Source organism: Vulpes lagopus, chromosome 12 (genome assembly GCF_018345385.1).
Source record: "Vulpes lagopus strain Blue_001 chromosome 12, ASM1834538v1, whole genome shotgun sequence".
Classification (NCBI taxonomy): Eukaryota; Metazoa; Chordata; class Mammalia; order Carnivora; family Canidae; genus Vulpes; species Vulpes lagopus.
The window spans coordinates 23,731,435-23,753,978 of record NC_054835.1 but is presented as its reverse complement, the minus strand read 5'-3'; the positions used below and the strand labels follow the sequence as shown (position 1 = coordinate 23,753,978).

General features: G+C 43.7%; 1 protein-coding gene across 1 annotated transcript; it reads right to left on the bottom strand.

Moving 5' to 3' along the window:
- Nucleotides 1-11,668: 11,668 nt before the first annotated feature.
- On the bottom strand, nt 11,669-13,261 carry LOC121473876 (C-C motif chemokine 3-like). Its single transcript, XM_041726658.1, has 3 exons — nt 13,186-13,261; nt 12,439-12,553; nt 11,669-12,053 (listed from the first exon to the last, which is right to left on the bottom strand). The coding sequence occupies exons 1-3, from the start codon at nt 13,259-13,261 to the stop codon at nt 11,963-11,965; spliced, it is 282 nt and encodes a 93-aa protein (XP_041582592.1). The 3' UTR covers nt 11,669-11,962.
- Between the last annotated feature and the right edge of the window lie 9,283 nt (nt 13,262-22,544).

Below are 22,544 nucleotides of genomic sequence, written 5' to 3'. Positions count from 1 at the left end.
ATGCATGCTACAGAACTGTATGTATAGAATAATACTACTCTTGTTTCATTCTTAAAAGCCGTATACACATGTATATTTACAAGAGCAAATATTTGGAAATATATATGTCAAGTAGCTAACTGTGGTTTCTTAGAGGAAAAGAAGACTATTATTTAATTTTGTCATGGACACTTCTCCTTTATATTTTCTGCACTTCTCTTTTGTTTCTTTTTCAATGAGGATGCATTGCTTACTTTGCCTCTCTCATTTGACCCTATCCACTGATGGGTGATGATACTCCATCCATTGGAATAACTTTCTGGTGACTCTGAACTGGACATAAGACAGAGCTCATTGTTGCCAGTCATAACAGCTTGAATGCCATCATGGCTTTTATATAATGAGGGCAATGTGACAAGTCATTTGCCTGAGACTTTCATATCACACACACACACACACACACACACACACACACACACAGCTCCTCTCAGGCAACATTTTACAATCCCCTTCTATTACAAGTCGCCCCATTCCCTTAACACCATTACCAGCCACAGCCATGGTAAGTGTGTAGGTACTATCAGGAGAATGGGAGGAACAGCCCTTGTCTCCAAAGAAGCAGAGAAACTGTCACTTTTCTCTATTGGTGTCCAGAGTCTTGAGACAAACAAAATCTGCTTATTTACACTGAGTGATTTCTCAAGGTCCAGTGACCCAAACCCAAATAAGAAGCTTAACCATGTCCAACTTTCCCTAAACACAAACATTGCAAACAGCATAAATAGTACAAGGACCCCTGTGCTGGAAAGTGGAGAACAGGAATAGCATTGCTAATTAGCATATGGTGCATCGCGGAGCAGTAAGATGTGACTGAGCTCCTTGGTCAGCCTCTCTGGTTGGCCGCCGTAGGGAAGGTCCTCCCTGGACTTGTCTGAGATATGCACTTGGGAGGAACCCTTCACTGGGGGCAGCCTTCTCCTGTCTGCATGAGCTAGGAGCTTGGCCTTTGCTTTGGGCATTGAGCAATCAACAGCCATTTCTGGCTGGTCTTGTGGTTTCTTTGGCAAGGTAACACCCTTCTAACGATTGGAGGTTTTGAATCTCTCTGCTTCTGATCAATTCCATGGATTGTCTAAGAGCAGAGCAGAGAGTTTGTCCAGTCATACATTTTGCATGTTAACTTGGGGGTGAGAATATGAGCTTCCTAGCACAGGCTTCAGTCCTGAGTCCCACCCCTACACCTCTGACTCCCAGCCTGTTGGGGACAGACCTCTGCCTCCACATCGCCCCTGCAGAGGTGGGGCAATGTGGGGAAGTGACGAATATCTGATACCTCGCCCCAAACCCTGGCCTCCCTGCACCTTCACACAAAGCTGACTGTCCTCGTTAAGTGAGGGAGATAAAAATTTCATAGGAGAAGGTGGGGAGGGGGTTGAGGGGTGCAGTTAGACCCCAGATTTCTCTCCTGTGAAGTTTCTTACCTCCCTGCCTCTGCTTGCACTAACTTTAGCTTCAAGTAGAAATTCCAGATGACTGGCTCTCAGTTGGCAGGTTGAAAAAGCCTTTCATAACAAAGTTGAATTGTTCTCCTTTTCTGATTTCAGATAAGGCCATATCAAAATCGTCTAAACTGGGATCCCTGGGTGGCGCAGCGGTTTGGCGCCTGCCTTTGGCCCGGGGCGCGATCCTGAAGGCTCGGGATCGAATCCCACGTCAGGCTCCCGGTGCATAGAGCCTGCTTCTCCCTCTGCCTGTGTCTCTGCCCCTCTCTCTCTCTCACTGTGTGCCTATCATAAATAAATAAAATAAAAAATTTTTAAAAATCGTCTAAACTCTTTCCTAAAGTAGCTCACTGATGGATGCAAGAAGTAGCTATTATATTCCAATACTTAAGACGCTTTCCTATCAAACTCCTCACTGTTGCAGACTTAGTATTGGCACACAGTCTTAGCACCAAGAGACGATAGGGCTCAGTTCAACCAGTAGCAATACCACGTAGGGGTGGTTCTCAAAAGGTGGTGCTCAGAAAACAGCATGAATATCACCTGGGAACATATTAAAAATGCAAGTCCTAAGCAGCCCCTTCTCATCCCTTTAGAGGGTGGAGCCCAGCAATCTATTTTGACAAGGCTCCAGGTAATTCCGATGCACACAAAATTTAAATGCCACTTCCATTTAACGAGATCCTTGGCAAATATCCTCCTACTTGTTCGGTTCAGCCGATCCCACACTTCAGTTAGGGGCTGTTATTGTTAAAAGACTCTAGATCTCTGCACAGACATAGGTCTCTGCACTTCTCAGGATGCCTAGGGAGTAAGCGAACAAACCAATCTAATTCAAAGAGGCTTGAATAAATGAGCTTTGTGACCCCAAGACTAAAGGGCACTGGCTCCAGGCAAGGCTGCATGTGGCAGCCCTATGGTATCCCCCAGGTCCCATTTTCTTCCCTGACCTCCCATCCATGTCGGATCCCAGGATGGCTGCTTGTACCTCCCAGCATTACATGAATCCTTGCTCATTGTCTGTGTTCCCATTGAAGAAAATCACTAGGTTCTTTCCGATTTGACCCATCCTTAAGTCAGAAACCCAATTTGTGATCAATCACTGTGGCTCTAGGGTTGTGTTCCATTGATTTGCTTAAGCCAATCAACGCATTCCTGGATCTGTGAAGTGCATGAGTGTCACATAATCTTAAAGTCTGAGAATTAGGCGTCAGTGTGGCTTCCCAGAGGAAATGTAGGTTTCTGGTATCAGGAGGGATGCTGGTCAGCAAAAACACATGTTCACTGTAATATGTCCTTTTCCAGTGGACTTTTTTCCTACTATCTAAAAGGCACTAACTCTTTGTAGGTGATAAATGCTTCATCTCCTTTGGTCTCTGGGTTAGAAACCGTTAGTCTTCCATCTTCTTGAATGACTTTATTTGTAAAAGCATGCTGACTTGTGTACTTCCTGTTGCCTTATAATTGGCTATTGCTCAAATCTGAGGCTAAAGAGACATTAAGCTCTTCGCGATGCCAAAACAACCACCAAAAACTAAGGCTCTATGTCCACTCCAGGACATACTAAGTGGGTAGAACTGGCCCTACCACAGGCACCACCAACCCTGCTTCATAGAAACAGAAGCCTGAGGACAGGGAAATGAGCAAACTCCCTGAAAAATGAGCTAATATTACTGAGCTTGCCTGTAGTGAGGAAGAGAGGAGAGTACTTTAATATTAGATGGACAAAAGCGCAGATGACGGGAGATACCTCATACTTACTCCTTTCTTCTATTCTCCTTCCTTTCTGGGAACAGCAACTGCAAAAAATATCTCATGGAGTTGACCACATCCCCACATACCGAGTGGGTCCTGATTAAAATAAGGCAACTTACATTTTGTTTTGTTTTGTTTTAACTTATCATAACATAAGCATTTCCCATGACATTGCATGGTTTGTAAAGCCTCCCTAACAACAAATCAAGTGAAGATATCACATGACTTTTCTCATTATTTCCATACTGTAGGTGATTTAAATTGGGTACAAATTTAAATTGCTATCAATATGGTGGAGACCAAATGTTCTTTTTTTTTCCGCTGAAGTTAATTTAAAAAAAAATTTTATTGGAGTTCAATTTGCCAACATATAGCATAACACCCAGTGCTCATCCTGCCAAGTACCCCCCTCAGTGCCCATCACCCAGTCACCCCAATCCCCACCCACCTCCCCTTCCACTATCCCTTGTTCATTTCCCAGAGTCAGGTGTCTCTCATGTTTTGTCATCCTCACTGATATTTCCACTCATTTTCTCTCCTTTCCCTTTATTCCCTTTCACTAATTTTTATATTCCCCAAATGAAAGTGACCATATAATGTTTGTCCTTTTCCGATTGACTTATTTTACTCAGCATAATACCCTCCAGGTCCATCCACGTCAAAGCAAAAGGTGGGTATTTGTCGTTTCTAATGGCTGAGTAATATTCCATTGTATACATAGACCACATCTTCTTTATCCATTCATCTTTCGATGGACACCGAGGCTCCTTCCACAGTTTGGCTATTGTGGACATTGCTGCTATAAACATCGGGGTGCAGGTGTACTGGCGTTTCACTGCTTCTGTATTTTTCGGGTAAATCCCCAGCAGTGCAATTGCTGGGTCGTAGGGCAGATCTATTTTTAACTTTTTAAGGAGCCTCCACACAGTTTTCCAGAGTGGCTGCACCAGTTCACATTGCCACCCACAGTGCAAGAGGGTTCCCCTTTCTCCACATCCTCTCCAACATTTGTTTGTTTCCTGTCTTGTTAATTTTCACCATTCTCACTGGTGTGAGGTGGTAACTCATTGTGGTTTTGAGAGACCAAATGTTCTAATATATAAATATTCTTTCCATATTTGAATTCATCTATATAGGAAGGATCGTCTACATAGGATAATTCATTCTGAGCTATAGATTATCAAGGTCAAAGGCAAAGGTCATTTTAAGGTTCTTTATATGCCTCAGTGCCTGTCCAACGTGTCCTTATGCTGTTTGCCTTGTACGTTTGGGGCCCTTGATGAATCTCTCTAGAATGAGCAGTGTCTGAAAGACTGCCTGAATGTTCAATTGCTTCTGAAGCCCAGGCTTTGCTAATACAGCTCTTTCTGCCCGGGTGTGCTGGTCAATATTCATGGCATTGTTGCATGTCACGCCTATCAGTAAGAACAGCTATGGAATCACACAGAAGTTTCTGCCTTGCTGGGGGAAACTATGACTACAGAGCTCTAATGAAAAGGACCCAGCTAAATGTGGTCCTGGGATGACACCAACATCTCACCTCCTCTTACTGTGGAAACCACTTCCCCATAAACAGCCCTTGTCAATTGAACACTTGAACCATTCTTGCAAATACCCTGAGCCTTGTGGTTACCCAAGACCCCTCTTGTATGTACAAGGCAACAAGGCAACACTGTGCTTAAAAACTTCCTCTCTCATCACCCTAAGTTTCCATCTCCCCAAGGTCCAGAGCTTACATGTTGAAAGAATAGGGGACCCCAAAAGAAAGTTGAGTCTCATTCTGGCCCACCCTCTTGGGCCTCCACTATCCTCCTCACCATGGCCCTCTGTTCTGAGGCTACCTTTCAGGAGTCTCCTGCCATTTCCTATTATTGTCCATTCTCTGCTGGGGTCAGACCACAATGCCAAAGTCCTATGATACCCAAGTGAAATAGAGAGCTTCACAAGAGGTTTTCAAAATGCCATGCATTATCTGTTCAGATGGCTATTCTTTCCAAAGGAGTTATAGCATTCTAGTCTATGTATCTGGAGGGCATGATGGGGACTTGTCTTATTTTGAGAAGGGTAAAACTGAGTAGGTGTTCAACAAGAGGCAGAATCCAGTTTCAATGGCTTCCCAGGGATCAACTGAGTAACAAACCGACCCCAGTACCACCTTATAGGTGGTATTTGCAGAGGCAGTCTCTTGCTGGAAAAATTTCTTATTTTCCCCAATAACACTGGATCGAGCACCAGACTGTTCCATTACCTGCATTCCCTGCAGAAGGAGGTAGAGACCAAACTTAAGACTAGACAAAAAGCTTGAGATAGAGGAGGTGGTCCATCCAAGGGGTGCCATAGAAGAATCGTGAACTCATCTCCTCCCATAGATACAGAGTCTACAGCTACATGGGGACAATTTCCTCTGAAAAATACCAGAAAACTAGCTGAGCAGCCACTTTACATGAGCAAATGAGAAAAGAACCCCATGGAGGTGGGTTGGAAAGACAGAGCAGTGCTCTCACAATAACCCTCCCTCCTCCCCCTCTTACCCCCATACTGTGATGCTCAGTCAGGAGCATCTCCCTGAGGAGCCAAGTGACCCTACCCCACATCAGGCACCCCAACTGTTAAGAACTTCACCTGAGAGACGAGCCCCCAAACATCTGGCTTTGAAAACTAATGGGACTCGAGACCCAAAGTTCTGAGTAAATTAAGGAATCTGGTGAAGCACCCCGACTGCAGGACCTGTGGAGATTCTCTCCCAGATTGAGGTACTATTTTTGTGCTCTCCCTCTGCCTCACTCCACAGCAGCAGTATCTTTGGGAGGGGAACTTTCATACACATCTGGTGCTCCAGTTTTTATGGTGCATTTCTGGGTCCCATGGGACTGTAACATCAGAGACTACCAATCAGGGAGAGCAGGCTACCACCCCAGGGCATTGCACAAACAGCAACTGACACATATCCTCTCTCTCTGTGAAGGGCCTGGTTCCTCGCCCTGGCTTCCCATCAGCCTGAAGCTAGAGGCTGATGCAGATGCTGGGATGCTGACAGGTCTTGGCACACCTTCAACAACTGGGAGCTATCAAAAATAAAACAGGCTGCTTGAGCAATCACAATGGTTCAAGAGATACCAAGAACTTGGGTGAAGTTGAACTCTAAGTTTCATCTCCTACATGCCACTCCCTCAAGACTGGGAGAGGTAGCTGCTTCATCTGATATGCAGAAACACGGAGTCCAGCAAAGTGAGGAGACAGAGGAACACAACTCAAATGAAAGGACAAGATAAAAACTCAGAAAAAAACAAGAGATAGAAGTTTCCTACTACTGAACAATGCTATCTCCATCTTCTTTCTTCTGACTTTATCATTGGGCGAAGGAGCTGGCTCACTTATTCTGATGAAAAATGGTTCAGGCTCAGGCGGCCCCTTTCCTTAGAGTAGACAAAGGCCCCCAAGGATCTGTTGCTTTTTCTATGTCCCCAAGCAGATCCCTAGCAAAATGGTAGATGTCTATTAGAAGACCAGTAGCCAGAGCCACATAATGGCTGGTCCTCTTGTCCAGGAGAGGCAGGACATGCCAGAATGGAGCCAGTAGGACTTTGGGTTCAAAGGCATCAGCAGGTGGATGAGAGCCATTCTAGGAAATCCAGAGCCTCAAGGTCCTATTCAGTGGCAGGACATGAGGAGAAGCCATGGGGGTGTTCTATAACCTGGCCTAGGATTTGGGAGCCAGGGGAAAACTGCCCCAGGCAGAGGGAGACTTCCTGAAGAGACTCCCTCAGTCATTGAGGTAAGGTCTAGGAATCTGAGGTTGGGGAAATAGTCCCAAGGAAGTAGGCAGACTCTGAGCTTCCCAAGGCAGAGAGGTCAGCAGAAGCAATGTGGCACCAGGAATTCTCCTGCTGACTCCTCAGTTTTTATAATTCCATCCCTCTTCACAGCCTCCCACCAAACAGGACAGGAGGTCTGTGCCAGCTCCACAGAGTCCTGGGGCCAAGCCCATTACTGACCATGGGGCTGAATCCCTAAGTGACCTAGAAGCAACAAGAAACCAATTACATCTGTGGGCAGATTAGGGAGCAGGGACCTGAGCCCAGGGAATACTTCTTCCACTTCTGAAGCTATCTGTGCTATGTGCTGATAGTCAAACAGTTACACTCTGGGCTTCTTCTTGATGTAAATTTAAATTTATTTATACTCATGTTTGTAATATATTTCCATGCATTCTTGACTGACTGCAGGGAGAGATCCTGCAACTCTCTTCACCACGCCCCAGCGCCCCTCCAATCACTCAGCGGTTGACACATACTTAAGTGTGTAGGTGAGTGCTTATGTTTAGTTTTTTCTAGGGGAAATTGTTTCAAAACCATCAACCAACAAATATTTATAGAATGCTATTTACCACTTCTATGTTCAGCTGCATGAAATAATGGAATTTCTTAAAAGCAAACCAGTCCTTGGGGTGATTCAATTGGTTTTGTTTTGTGACAAAGTTCTGGTTAGAAAAATGATTAGGGGCAGAGAGTAAGAGGATCTGAAGAGGTGAAGTCAGAAGAAAGGAAATGACAGTAATATTTGTATCTACATATTCTTGAAAGTTAAAAATAAAACATTTTAGAAAGCAATGATTATAAAATATTATGTACCTAGCATATAACGTATATGTACTAGGCATATTCATTCTTCATATACACTAAGCATTTAAGTTTTTTTCTAACGCATCAAGCTTTCTTAAGAATTATGCATTGTTGGGACATCTCAGTGGCTCAGCAGTTGAGTGTCTGCCTTTGGCCCAGGTCATGATCCTGGAGACCCAGGATCAAGTCCCATGTCGGGCTGCCTGCATGGAGCCTGCTTCTCCCTCTGCCTGTGTCTCTGTCTCTCTGTGTGTGTGTCTCTCATGAGTAAATAAATAAAATCTAAAAAAAAAAAAAAAGAATTATGCATTGTCCTTTAAATCCTAACAATTTCACCAAGGTTTCCATTTGACAGAAGAGGGAATTTTGGCTCAGAGAGTTAAAACAACTCGCCCATGGTCAACCATCTAATAAATAAAACCTATGATAGCATTTCTCAGAGCATCCTGGAACCACCAGGGATGGTTGTTTAAAATGCTGACAATAGAATTTCTTGAGTTTAGATCTGGAGACCTAGACTTTTACCAAACCCTGAAGTGATTTACATGCAGACAAAAGACCAAAAACCAGTGAACTCGTCAATAAGGATTTACCACTCATTTCTTAGTAAGGTGCATGTATCAATAGACATGTTACCTAGATATCCATTTCCTAGAATCCATGCTCCACAAAAGCAGTGGCTGACATTAGAGAGGGGAAAAATAATCAGCCAATATATTCAACAATACTTCTATCGTGAATGCCAAATTATTTATCAGACTAATTGCCTAGATCAGGGTTAGAAAACTATAGTCCTCAAAACAAATCCACTATGATGCCAGGTTCTGTAAATAAAGTTTCATTCTATTACATAGTGTCTGTGGCTGCTTTCCCACCACTGTGGCAGAATTGATAGTTTCAACTGAGACTGTATGCCTACAAAGTCAAAAACATTCACTATCTGACCTTTTATAGAAAAATTTGCTGACTTCCGCCCTAGGTCATGTTTTTAAGAAAGGTAGACTAAGCCAGGGTGTCTGTTGTAAAATTCAAGAGGGAGGAATTCAACATACTTATAGAAATGCAAATGTATATTAATTTTTTGATAAGGTGTACTTACTTCATTTTGTTTTAAACTATTTTTTTTAGTGTCAAAAAGTGGAATTTTGATTGGGTTTTTAAAGAGAAATAACATAGTTCCTATCAAATTTTTTAAAGTACATATTCTTCAGTCCAGCTGTCTTATTTCTAGGAATCCAATGGAAAACTGGAAAACTCAGTCCATTGTAGTGGGAACACAGCTCCAACACTCCTCTCTTCCTCTTCTTCTCCTTCTCCCTCTCTCTCTCTCTCTCTCTCTCTCTCTCTCTCAGAACATCTCTCTGTCTTTTTCACTGTCTATCTCTCTCAGGTCCTCTGTCTACATAGTTCCCTGATGAACCATATTATTTGCTAATTCTCAGGGGGTAGTGAAAGAGAAAGAGAGAGAGAGAGGAAGGAGAGAGGCCAGCCTAGTGGGCTCCACCTTTGTGGAGGTAAAGTCATTATCTCTCATCCTCTTGAAGCCCAGTGAAAGGGTCTTGAGGGGTAACTTGTAAAATGAAGGGGTCTCAAGGGGGTAACTCATAAAGCCTGTAGTGCCTACAAGCAAAGTGACTCATTTTACAGTGGGATGTCCTAGGATGAAGCTCTCAGATTGAAGGGAAATCAGAAATTCAGAAAGAAACATGGTTTATCATCATACTTGAGGACCAAATCTCCAAAACTTTGGGTCAAGCTTTGCTTGAAGCTAATCTACTTCTTGAAGCTTCAGTTACATGAGCTATCATGTTTCCTTTATCCCTTAAGTCAGCTTGAATCAGTTTTTCCTGGTACAATAACTCAAAGTATCCCTAACTGATACAGACTACAGTGTTGTAAATAGCACACCCCACAAAGTGTAATTGGCTGAGGGCAAAGCCAGTGAGGACACCTCCACCTAGTCTAACAGCTGGTTACCTCCATGGCCTGTTATGTATTCTTAGTAAGGCCATCTGCCTAGCAAGGTTGCATCAAAAAGGAAAATTCAGGATGTTGAAGACTAATTCTTGCATAAATCAGTAAGGCCCACTAAGAAAGAGATGAGCTCACTTTGAAATTGGCTTGTCTGATAGAGAGGGGGAAAAATAGTTTTCTTAATAAAAGCCCTTTTTTGCTTGCTGCCTGCATTCCAAGCTGATTTGCACACCAATGACCTGGAGCCTGCAAACTGGAAAAGCAGAATTCTCCACGGCAAGGTAATGTTAGCATGACCAGAAATGCTAAGAAGGAAGACTAGGAGAAATGTAAAAGTAGGGTCCAGAAACAGCTGGATCCACCCTCTCTGCAGACCCTCCCCCCTTTTAAATAGTTCTCTTGTGGACAAAATGAGCAATCAAGTTCTTGGAGAAGACACAGCTGAGATGCAGCCAGAGGCAGGGAGCTGATTGCAGTGACCCCTGTGTCCATGGCATCATTTCAGCAACAGAGGGCACTGTGGGGACAGCAGTCAGTGGCCTGGGAGAGGGGGCGTGGCCGTTAAACGGGTGCCCAGTGTGACCGTGACCAGCGAAGCAGCGCTGTGCTATGAGACAGGCCTTCCAAACCAGCTTCTAGAAGTGACATTAGCTGACAGATTTTCTGCTTCTAATTAACCATTCAATAGAAGTGACCAAAACTGGATCAGAAGCCTTGAAAATTAGAAAGCAGCTGTATTGCCTCTGACATCTTAAGGCTGGCCAAAACAGCCTATGACTAAACCCAACAGTGATTCTCAAACTGACTGTGCATTACATCACCTTGGGGGTTTCAAAATTACTGATGCCCAGTCCCCGCCTAACTAAACCTGAACTGAAAATCATAACTTTGGAGGTGATGTCCTGGCACTGGCGTGTTTAAGACTTTCCCAAATGACCTAATGTGAGTTCAAGGTTGAAAAGCACTGCTCTGCCCTTAAGCCAATCCTTCGGCACCCACCTCCAACAAGAAATAGCCAGCCTCTATAAAAGTATTCACCCTCAGTGGGATTCTCAAATAAAATACAGGATTCCCAGTTAAATTTGAATTTCAGACACACAACAAAGGATTTTTAGAAGTATATCCCAAATATTGCATGGGACATACTTATACTAAAAAAAATCACTTATTCTGTATCTTTATTTGCTAACTCTGTAGCCTCCAAGCCTCACCTCAGATATAGCTATGGAGAATATTCTCCCAGAAAGCAGCACACAGGCTCTCAGCCAAGTGGCAGACATGGGGTCCTTGCCAGACTGCAGGCAGGTTTGCTAGACTGTCACTAACATAAGCATCCAAGCATTCAGAGTTTGCTAAACCCTCAAAAAATGTTAGCCATCATTCTGAGGAAAGCTTCACTTATGAAAATGAACTTGTGTGTATAAATTTGCATCACAGTATGCATCATCTGCATTCATTTAAGTAGAAAAATTTCCTAGATCGTATGAATTGTGACTTGCTGATAAAAGTGTGTCAGTTGCAACTTTCCAGGAAAGGATATCCAGCAAGTGTCTAGCACCACTGTGATAGCTCTCTGTCCCTTTCCTCTGCTTTCTGACCCTCTTCAGATGTCTCTACTCTTCTCCCAGTATTCTCTCAGCCTATGGTTCTGATTAATTGGCAAAACAAAATCAGTGGAGTCATCACAAGGAAAAGGCTGGTTTACCTTCCATCTAAATCTAAGTGCCTTCAGTATTTTGAAAGGTAGTGATGGGCAAAACCGTTCCATGAGCACTTGTTATTTGATATACATGATAACTGTTGGAAGAGAGAGCTAATCCTGCTGATAGACCCACATATTGAGTGTGAGGAGACCTAAAGGAGGGGCAGGTAAAGAGGATGCTATGAGAAGCCAGAGAAGGTATTTATTACATCACACAATTCAACAACGGAAATAAATTACAAAAGTTAAATAAGATACGTAAACAAAAATGAAAGCTAAAGAGGTCTGCAAAGTACGGCTGGGATGAGGGTGGAGGTGGGACCCGTAGAAGAGGTACCCTCTGGACTTCCAAGGTTATCACGCTGGCTCAGGTGCCTGCTCCCCAGCTGTACATGGATGTAACACCTTCCTCATAGCTTCCAGGCCGCTCAGGCATTCAGCTCCAAGTTGGTGATATACTTCTGGACCCAGGCCTTCCCGGGGTCAGCACAGATCTGCTGGCCTCTTTTGGTTTGGAAGCTGTGGAGAGGCGTGGAAGGGTCACACACTGAGGAATCCGGCAGGGGAATCCTGGGCCCACTGTGACCCCTCCATCCTTCTCTGCCTCAGACCTCTTAGGGTATGTCCACATGTTCATAAGATGTACCTTCAATGTTGGGGTTCATAACCTTCTCTGTGTCTCATATGAGGCTCCACTCAGAAAGCCAACTTCCTGCTGTCCCCTCCACAGCAGAAGCAGTTCCTCCAGGATGGACTCCCCACAGGCATCAGAGCAGGTCAAAAAACATGGCAGTGCCCTCGCCTGGTATCCTGTGCTCGGATGGGTCTCAGAAGGCTGAGTCCTCCAAAGGAGATGCCTTACCCCAGCCCTCCCATCTCCTTCCCCAGGAAGATTGGGCCTTACATGACACCGGGCTTGGAGCACTGGCTGCTGGTCTCATAATAGTCCACCACAAATTTTCGAGGAATCTGCCGGGAGATATAGGAGAAGCAGCAGGAGGTCGGAGTGTCAGCACCAACTGAGGGAAACAGGACAGAAAGATCCTAAGTCACTATTCAGAAGAAAGGGCAAGCCAGCCACTCCCTGAGGGTCAGGAAGAACTGGGAGGAGAGAGCCCTGCACAGAGGTGGGGATGTGGAGACACAGCAATCCTGAAGGAAGCTGGCATTTCTTCTTTTCCTCGACGTTTTTATTTCTGTGTCTCTCTTTCAGAGTTTGTCCTTTTCTGTCTGTCTTAGTTTGGAGGGGTCTCCATGTCTCCCCACTGGGAATTTAGCTTTCTGGACGAACTATTCCCTTTCTGGAGTAACTACTCCCTCCCACTGGGCAGTTCCATCTGGAATTCATGAGGAGAGCAAAGGCCACGCTCCTGGGAGCCAGTTGGACACAGATTCTACCTCTTTTCAAAATCCCAGTTGAGCATCCATTTTTCCATCCTTACAATGGGCCTTCCTCCCACTCTCTCCCAGAGCTGAACGACAGAATGGCTAAACACCATGGGAGAGAAAACCGTCCTCAGGAAATAGTCTCTGAAAGCTCTCTGAAGTTCTCTACTTGGAGGGGCTCAGGCACAAGGCTTTGGCATTGTGGTCCAAGCCATGGCCAGAGAGGAGAACACAAGGCAAAAGAAAGAAGGGAGAACAGACTCACAAGTGGAAGAGCAGGTCTGGGAACAGAGCGCAGCGATGAGAAGCAGGACAGCTAGGGCAGCTGTGGAGACCTCCATGGTGCTGAGCAACAGAAGTGAGCTCAAGAGGTGGCCCAAGTGGAGCTAGAACTGGGGACATGAGGCTGCTACCTCTTTCTGGGGTCTAAGCCATGTCCTCTCTTTACAGGCAGCCTCAGAAAGTTGAGGAAACCAAGGAGGGATATTTAAAATCACTGGTGTTAGTGTCATGCTGTGAGTTACATAAGGCAGGCGAGCTTGGGGTCGCCGCAAAAGTTCAGGCTATTTGCAACAATGGCTCAGTTGCCTATTTGAGGGGGAACTGGTTTCTACAGTGAGAGGAGGTGAGATGCCGGTGTGACCCGGTTAGCTGGTGCCTTCTCACAAGAGCAGATCTGAGACCAAGCATTTCTGATATGCTCCCCAGCTGTTCAAATGGCATCGAGGTGACACAGATGATAATGCCATGGAGTCTTGAGGAGCATACCCCAAGCTAACACACACCCCGAGTGCAGACAGCAGAATTGGGAAAGCACCCCAGCTACTCAAGGGGCGAGACTGAGATGGGCTTTTCAGACTTCAGCTCCATCATCAAACACGAATCCCTGCTGTATGCTGTGCAGTGTCCATGCCTGGCAATGAGCTCTTTTGATGGTCATGTCAGCTTTTGATTGCTGATGGATATTTTGCATCCATTTCAAAGACATATTGCCAGCGATACATCTAGATAAAGAGCCAGGCTGCCTCACCCATAAATTTCCCCTTTGAGAAAGGCCTGAGTAACCTATACAACTGGCTGCTTGAGCGACTCTGCTTTTCCTTTCTGCGTTCTAATTTCTGTTCATATGTTTAACATTTACCAACAGTAAACTCACAAAGCCCCAGGCACCCTACACTTCACCCCAGTAAAGGCAGAACGCCAGGTCTATGCTCTCCCTCTCTCACTACTGGTGACCTCACTGGGTGGCTCTCTCAGGCATGCCGTGTACCCCTTGTATTTTAAAATTTCCCTGACAGTTGCTGCTGAGGTGCAAGCCTCACAATCATAATAAGAACCACAAAGGCCAGTGGGGTCACAACATTGGCTCCAGTCTGGGAAATGTCTGGGGGGCTTACCACAAGCAATGCCTACCCTGGGCGTTTCACAGAATCACTATCAAAAGGCTGAGACCCACACAAAACAGCTGGTTCCTGGGTTAGTCGGGCTAACTGGAGGCTAATGTCAATGATGACCTTTAAACGGTTGTTACCCTTTGACCAACAAAGTACTCTGCCAGGGGTCTATCCTATGGGTAGAATGAGAAAGATGAAAAAAGTTGTATGCATGATGGTGTTTGTCACAGCTTACTTGTAACAATTTTAAAAGGACCTACAGGATACCTGGGTGGCTTGGTCGGTTGAGCATTGGACTTGATCTCACTCAGGTCCTGATCTCAGGGTCATGAGTTCCAGCCCTATGTTGGGCCCCAGCTAGGCAGGGAGCCTACTTAAAAAAAAAAAAAAAAGACCTACAAAAGAAATGAGTATTTTTTTTAAAAAGTGAAAAAAAAAAGTGAAAAAACAAAAGTAAAATTTATTAAAATTAATACAATTAAATCAATTATGGTATGTTTACCTCTTGTAACAATAGTTAGCCCTTAAAAACTGAGAAGGTGAAGAAATTTTCAAAGGAAGTCCTTGTTCCTCAAATCCTAGAACATTTCCTGTTTCCTTATTACAAAGTCAAGATGGCATTTCCAGGGTTTGACTGGTAACTCAATGACATCATCAAGGACTCTTTTCTTAAACTGTTTCCCCATCCCCCTTTTCTTTAGGGGATTTGTCACTTCATGGTTACAAAATGGCTGCTGCTGCTCAGGCATCAAGTCTTTACAAAGTCTTCTCCACAGGCACAGAAGAGAGTCCCATAATAGAGAAAAAGCAACATTACTAGTGTTTTCAATTCAAATTGGTTTTTTTTAATTTGACTTGTAATGTGAACTATAGATCACCCCCAAAAGTAGCAAAAGCTACGTTTGTTTTATTTTTATTTGTTTTTAAAGATTTTATCGATTCATTCATGAGAGACACAGAGAGGCAGAGGGAGACGCAGGCTCCCTTCGAGGAGCCCGATGTAGAACTCCATTCCAGGACCCCAGGATCAGGACCTGAGCCAAAGGCAGATGCTCAGCCACTGAGCCACCCAGGTGCCCAAAAGCTACTTTTATTTAAGTAATCTCTACACCCAATGTGGAGTTCAAACTCACACCCCCAAGATCAAGAGTTGCATGCTCTTCCACCTGAGCCAGCCAGGCATCCCTGCAAAAGCTAATTTTAAAAATACATAAAATAGAAAAGATTAAAACTTACTTTATTTATGAAAACTAGGTAAGCAGCAGGAGAAATGCCAGTAAGGATGTGAGTGGTTTGCTTCTACATTCTTCCTGTCTCATTGTGGCATACGTGAATTCTGAAGCATAATTTGAGTAAAAATTCTTTCCTGGAAGGTAGGAAAAATGTTGCTACCCAAAAACCTAACCACTATTAACATTTTGGTTTAGTTCTTTCAAGCGCATCTTTTTCTAGTCTTATGATAGTTCTATTTCCTTACTTGCTTTCTTACTTCTTTTTACTGTACGCCTGGGGGTGGAGGGGCATTACTGTAAACAGGATATGAATGTAATTTTGTATTTCTATTGTTTACACTTAACATTGGAAGACTTTTCCAGATAGTTCCAGTATTTTTAAGAGCTGCCTAATTTATTCAACCATGGTCCTGGTCCATCAACATGATCATGTACTATTATAGCACATTTGGACCAGTTCTAGTTTTAATTTAGTTTTCAATTATAGATAAACTACCAAACATCTACATCCATAAAACTTTCATAAGTGAGATTATTTCTATAGGATATTTTCCCAGCTATTGGCTTTCAGGGCCCAAAGGTAAGGATACTTAAGGCTCCCGATCTATATAGATACCCCATACCCAATATGTGTTCATTTTTATTCCCTATTGTGAAACTTAGTGGTGGCATGTGATAGAGACATGTGAAGATTTGGTGAGTGAAAAAGTGACTAAAAAGCAGATTTTGTCACTCTTGCTGTACGTTCCCCAATTCCATCCCATCCACCTGGGTCCAGATCAGATATAGATTGGGCTACTCAGGACTTGGTGGCATCATTATGTACATCACATCTGTACAGTAAAAACACCAGTGAAGAACATTCGATGTGTCTGCTTTGTGGATGGGAAAGAGAATGGTGTAGTTCATAGTCAGATCTGTTTTGGTAGAAGGAACCAGCTACGTCTGGTCCCCTGGTAACAACTCCTGGTTTCCCCCTCACTAGTTAATCATTTCTTTAGAAGCATTCTGATCAACATGATCTCGTGGTCCTTTTCACCCAGGGTGTGGTTTAAGTGTGACTCGTGTGCCCAGGATGCTAAAGCATCACCACAGGTGTCAGCCTATGTGGTTAGAAGAGCTGTAGCAGAGCATCAGATCTGCTCTGTGGGAGGATTCATTAGTCTGCAGATTTCTCCATGCACTTAGAGCTCCAACAGAAACATCATCTCACCTCCTGTCACTGTCCAAAACGTTCCCACACAATCTGTCCCAACAAGTAAGCAACTGAGCTATTCTTGTGTACACCGAACCTTCATGTGTGACCCAAGGCACCCCAGCATATGAGACTCATAGGTGTCATATGTGACTCATAACATGACACCATGCAACAGCTTCTCCTCTGGCCATCCTAGCCTCTGGCTCCCCATGCTCCAGAGTTGCCTATAAAGGGACAAGGAGTGGTTCGGACCCCAGAAGGATATAGACAGCAGTGAATGCCCAGTCCTACCTTGGCTTTGCCCACACTCCTCCACACCCAACATTATTAAGGTCTCTACAGCTGCCCTTGTCAACCATCTCCTCACATGTCCCTCAGTTCATGGTCTTGTCCATACCACAAGACTCTCAACACTTATCCTTTCTTATTCCACATCTTGTTAGAGATGTGTCTCAATGCTCTGGACAGATGCCTAAACTATGCTCTGGACAGATGCCTAAACTATATCACCTCTGTCCAATAGCTAGAGAGTCTCTAAATGAAAGCGAAGAACTTCACAGAAGGTTTCAGAATGTTCTAGGTTGTCTCCCAAGAAGTTTTATCTGTCCTAATCTCTGGATCTGAGAGGCAGAGGAAGGCTAGGTAACATCCACTTGTAGCTGGGAAAATTGAGGCCTGACTCTGTCTTTAACAAGATGCAGATCCAGGTCTATTTGGTTCCTAGGATGAGCCAAATGGCAGGTTTCCCTCCATTCTCCCAAGGAGCTCCACTCTTTGGGTGACTTACAGAAGATGAGGTCTTCAGGAAAAAAACTCTGTAGACCAGATGAAATTTTCCCAAAAGAGGTGAAACAAGGGCCCATGGGCCCAATAACCATACTTCCTTCCCCCCCCCCTAAGAATATAAGTCATTTAATACTGTTAATTTTAGGGGATCCTGGGTGGCTCAGTTGGTTAAGCATCTGCCTTCAGCTGGGGTCATGATCCCAGGATTCTGGGATCAAGCTCTGCCTCAGGTTCCGTGCCTATCAGAGAGTCTGCTTCTCCTTTTCCCACTCCCCCAACTCCTGCTTGTGCTCTCTCTATACATAGCCCAAATAAATAAATAAAATATTTTTAAAAGATACTGTTAAGTTTATAGCAAAATAAAACAAGCTATGATCTGCAAAAATAATTTTAAAAGCTTACAGAGAAGATATTATTGCCTAACATTTATCATCTTTAAGTTACAGGTCAAAAGTTTTGTGTGTTATTATCATTTTATTTTATTTTATTTTATTTATTTTATTTTATTTTATTTTGTTATTATCATTTTAAAACACACAGTAAAGGGGTTCCTGGGTGGCTCAGCGGTTGAGGATCTGCCTTTAGCTCAGGGTGTGATCCCGGGATCCTAGGATAGAGTCCCGCCTCGGGGTCCTTACAGGGAGCCTGCTTCTCCCTCTGCCTGTGTCTCTGCTTCTCTCTGTGTGTCTCTCATGAATAGATGAATAAATAAATCTTGAAAAAAAACCAGCCCCCCTCCACACACACATACACAGTAAAGACCAGTCAGAAGCAAGGTCACTGTTCCTCCTGCAGAGACAAAGATCCCGTCTCAGGGAACAGTCCTCCTCCTTTAGAACATACAACCCGCTCAGGATCCACAGTGATACTTCCTCAAGAGGGAGCTAGAGACTGAGAATAAGACAGAGATTCAAAACAAAAATTTGAGATAAATGAGAAATAGTTCACTTCATTCCTTTTGTGCCTTATTCTGAAGCTCTGAGCAATGACACATCCATCAACCTCCCAGTGGGCCCCTCAGAGGTGGAAGAAGTTGACCTGGCTTTTCTCAGACACTTGATTGCTGCTACCTCATGCTGAGGTTGGACACCACATTGTTAACTGCTTTTTCTCTTCTTTCCCTCCAGATCTGTCCCAGATTTGTTGATAATCATGACGACACTGACCACCAGCATTCCCCTCCCCGTGTAATGTCAGAGTCATTCCTTCTGTATTACACTGAGTGAAATAAGTCAATCAGAGAAAGACAAACATATGGTCTCATTCATTTGGGGAATATAAAAAATAGTGAAAGGGAATAAAGGGGAAAGGAGAGAAAATGAGTGAAAATGTCAGTGAGGGTGATAGAATATGAGAGACTCCTAACTCTGGGAAATGAACAAGGGGTGGTGGAAAGGGAAGTGGGCGGGGGGTTGGGGTGCCTGGGTGACGGGCACTGAGGGGGGCACTTGACGGGATGAGCACTGGGTGATATGCTATATGTTGGCAAATTGAACTCCAATAAAAAAAAAAGAATCATTCCTCTTTCCCAGAGAGAAGCAGGTCATGTGGAAGAGAGACAACCCATGGGACATGGACTGAGGGGCAGACAGACAGAGGCAGAGGGTTTTCTTTCTTTCTAGTTTTTTTTTTCTTCACAGGATGTTTGGAATAAAATTACATATGGCATTTTGCATCTGTCCTTTTAATATTTAATAGTAAAAGTCAAGTATTTTCATGTCATTCTATGTTAATCCGTCAGTGGATTAACTTTATTATTCTAACACTGTAGAGTATGTCATTTGGCATCAATTATTTGATTATAGAGAAGCGACACCAAATAACATTGTCCCTAAAAATTTTCCCATTTATGAGTTCAGTTCCATAGGATAGATTCTGAGAAGTCACTCCTGGTTGAAAGAGTATGAACATTTGTAAGGCTGCTGACCTTCATCCAGTATTAAATCCAGACTTCACTGTAGGTCTATGATGAATATTTGATAAATAGACCAATTACTGGAAAGCTAATCCTTATTTTTACCATCTTGTGCCTCTAAGCTTTCCAATTCTGTTCTTTTCTTAGGATGTAATTGTATATATGCATATGTATATATACAATATATGTATAGGCATAAAAATGCATGTGTATATACATAGTATAAGCCAAGGTTGACTTATACTGCTTGAGACTGAATGTCATTCTTATCCCTGTCACCTTTATACAGTCAGAATTACTGTGGAAGTCCATCAGAACACTCTGCTTTATGGAAGGAGGCTTTCATCCATCTGGAGAAATGACTTCCTCTCAAGCACCCCAATCAAATTAGCAATTCAAACATTCTGGTGTGTACCCTAAACTTCTCTTACAAGTACAGGCAACCCTGGGTTGTACAACTCCTATGATGACACCATACTTAAATTTCTTGCTTAGGCACCTCTAATCTCTATGTTCCCATGGCTCAGGGCTCCATAGAGAAAGGAAGAGAGACAGTTCAGATCCCAGAAGGAATCCAGCAATATTGAGTTCCCAAGCCCCATCTCAGCTCTGCCCACACTTGTCCACCTGTCCAGCATCCTAAGGGTTCTTGTGGCTACCATCTTTGCCCTCTTCTGCACCATGGCCCTCTGCTCCTATGCACAAGGTGACTCTGTTGTCCACTTGCCTTCAACAGATGTTCCATACTCTCTGGCCAGAAGTCAGTCCCCACCTTCCTAGCACTGTGGCCTGAGAACCCCAATGTGAAATTAGCCTCAAGTGGGCTTTCAGAATGACATGGTTGTTTTTTTCAAGAAGATTCAAAAGGGGTTTATTGTTCTGGGCTGCAGAGTGGGAGTGAGGACCTCATTTTTCAGATGAGATCACTAAAGCTTAGTTTATTGGGTTATTAACATGCGGTAGAAGCTAGGTCTATTTAGATCCTATTACTGCTGGTTAAGTTTTAGAATCACTTCAGCAATTCCCAAGAGTTATAAAAACTGTTCCTACTTTCACTCTGTCTCTGTATAATTTAATGGATTCAAAAAAATATTTTCCCCAAAGGAAGTTAGGAGGAGGGAGTAGACACTCTATAGGCTGGTTCCCAGTAGAGTAAGATGGAGCCCAAAATAGACAAAACCAGAGACAAGACGAGGGAAATTAATGAGAAACAAACAAATAAACAAAAAAAATCAAATTATTTCCGGTTTCTTTTCCTCTCAAGCCTGAACTCTGAGCCATGCTCTTTCTCTCTCCACTTCTTCCACGTTCTTTCGGGTTTGCCTGTGCTCCTGAGCAACTTCTGCTGCTTCTGTTCCCTCAATAATAGGGTTCGCACCATATTCCCCCTGCTGCTCTGCCTACATGTCTCAGCAGATCCCCCACAACTTTGTGGTTGCCTATTTTAAGCAGCAGCTAGTGCCCCAAATATGGTGTCATGTAAGTGTCATTCCTCCTGCCTACCCCTAGGGAGACACAGGACTTGGGAGTTGGGAGTGTCCACAGGAATCAGATCAGGGATGCTCCAGCTGGTAGATAAGGAGTTGTCCTGAGAAGGCCTGGCTCTCTAGGGGCCTTTTGTGTATGCAGAGAGAGAGAGCACTGAGCTGTTTCCTGACATGGGACGGGGCCTGCAGGGAACCAAGGAGGATGAAGGCCCAGAAGTAGAGGGAAGAGAAGTAAGAAAGAGACAGCAAAAGGAAGCAGCCTGAGGTTACCTCAATAAATCACTCAGGGAAGAACCAGAAGTCCTGGAGGCTTGGGAAATGATGCCTTGATAAGGTGGACCAGCCCTAAGCTGCCCACAGGGATGAAGATGAAAAGGCACAGGTGGTCAAGAATATCCTTACTCATTCTCCATACAGTACTTCTGCCTTCTCCACAGCTTTGTCACTAAACAGGGCCGGTATTTCTATGTCAACCCCAGCAGTGCCTGGGTCCAGGAATATATCAGGGACCTGGAGGAGAATCCAAGTGGTCTCATTAGAGGTATGGGTACATTGAGCAGCAGGGACCTGAACCAGAGAACTGTCTCTACAACCCCAGAAATTCCCTTTCTCTTCTTCTAATCACATTCTGGAAACTTTAGTAAAGCGATTTAAATATTATAAATTGTTTTATTATTTGGTATTTTTCTCTGAACAATCATATGACACCCTCTTATCCTCTAGCCCCTTCCCAGTCAATCATACAGTGATTGCCATTTTCAGGGTGATAATGAATGACCATGCTCCTGTCTCTGAGTAGAAACTGGGCCAAATTCATCAATAGATGCATATTGAGTTTTTATGAGCTCTTCATTCTGTTACATATATCAGAATAATAAAGACTCTTTTTGTTCTCTTAAGTGAATCTTGGAGTTTTGTCTATTCTTTGATTTGGTTTGGTTTCTCTGACAAATCAGTTTCATTGGTTGGAAAGAATGGAAGGGAATGATTAGGAGCATTTGAGTAGGAAGGGAAGAATGAATGTCATTCTAATGATGCCAGGCTTTATGCTGGTGGTACAACCCTTATAGGGCTGAAGAATAAGCAAAGCATTCAAAAGAAATGCAAATTTATATGCATCAGGGAAATCCACCGCTTAAATGAACGACAAAGCAAGACATTCTATCATGCACATTTATGCATTTTCATAAGTTCACCTTTCTTAAGAATAAAGACTAACAGTTTTTGAGGATTCACTATGAACCACAGTCTGTACCAAGGAATTTACATACATTGTCTAGTCTTCAAAATATCATTGTGTTGCATATACTGCTTATCTCCCTTTGACATATGAGGAAACAGAGTCTTGGTACAGTTAAGAAACTTGCCCAAGGTCACACAGCTAGTAATGTTACAATCAAACCTGCAGACCAGAGCAAGTCCCACACTCTTAATTAGCCTCTAGGAAATAGCCTCTCAATGTGCCATGTTCTCCCTGAAAAAGATTTACCAGGAATGCACAATTCCCTGATACGAGAGCATCCTATACTAGGCAAACAAGAAGTAAGGAATTGTTGGTCTAAGATCCCAGAAAAGACAGAAATTCATGGATATGAGCCTGACATTAGAGACC

Coding starts and splice junctions, on each gene's coding strand:
- LOC121473876 (XM_041726658.1), bottom strand. CDS start 13,261: ATGGAGGTCTCCACAGCTGCCCTAGCTGTCCTGCTTCTCATCGCTGCG. Junction 12,554..13,185: donor CCAGACCTGCTCTTCCACTT/GTGAGTCTGTTC, acceptor TGTTTCCCTCAG/TTGGTGCTGACACTCCGACC. Junction 12,054..12,438: donor TGCTCCAAGCCCGGTGTCAT/GTAAGGCCCAAT, acceptor GCCTCTCCACAG/CTTCCAAACCAAAAGAGGCC.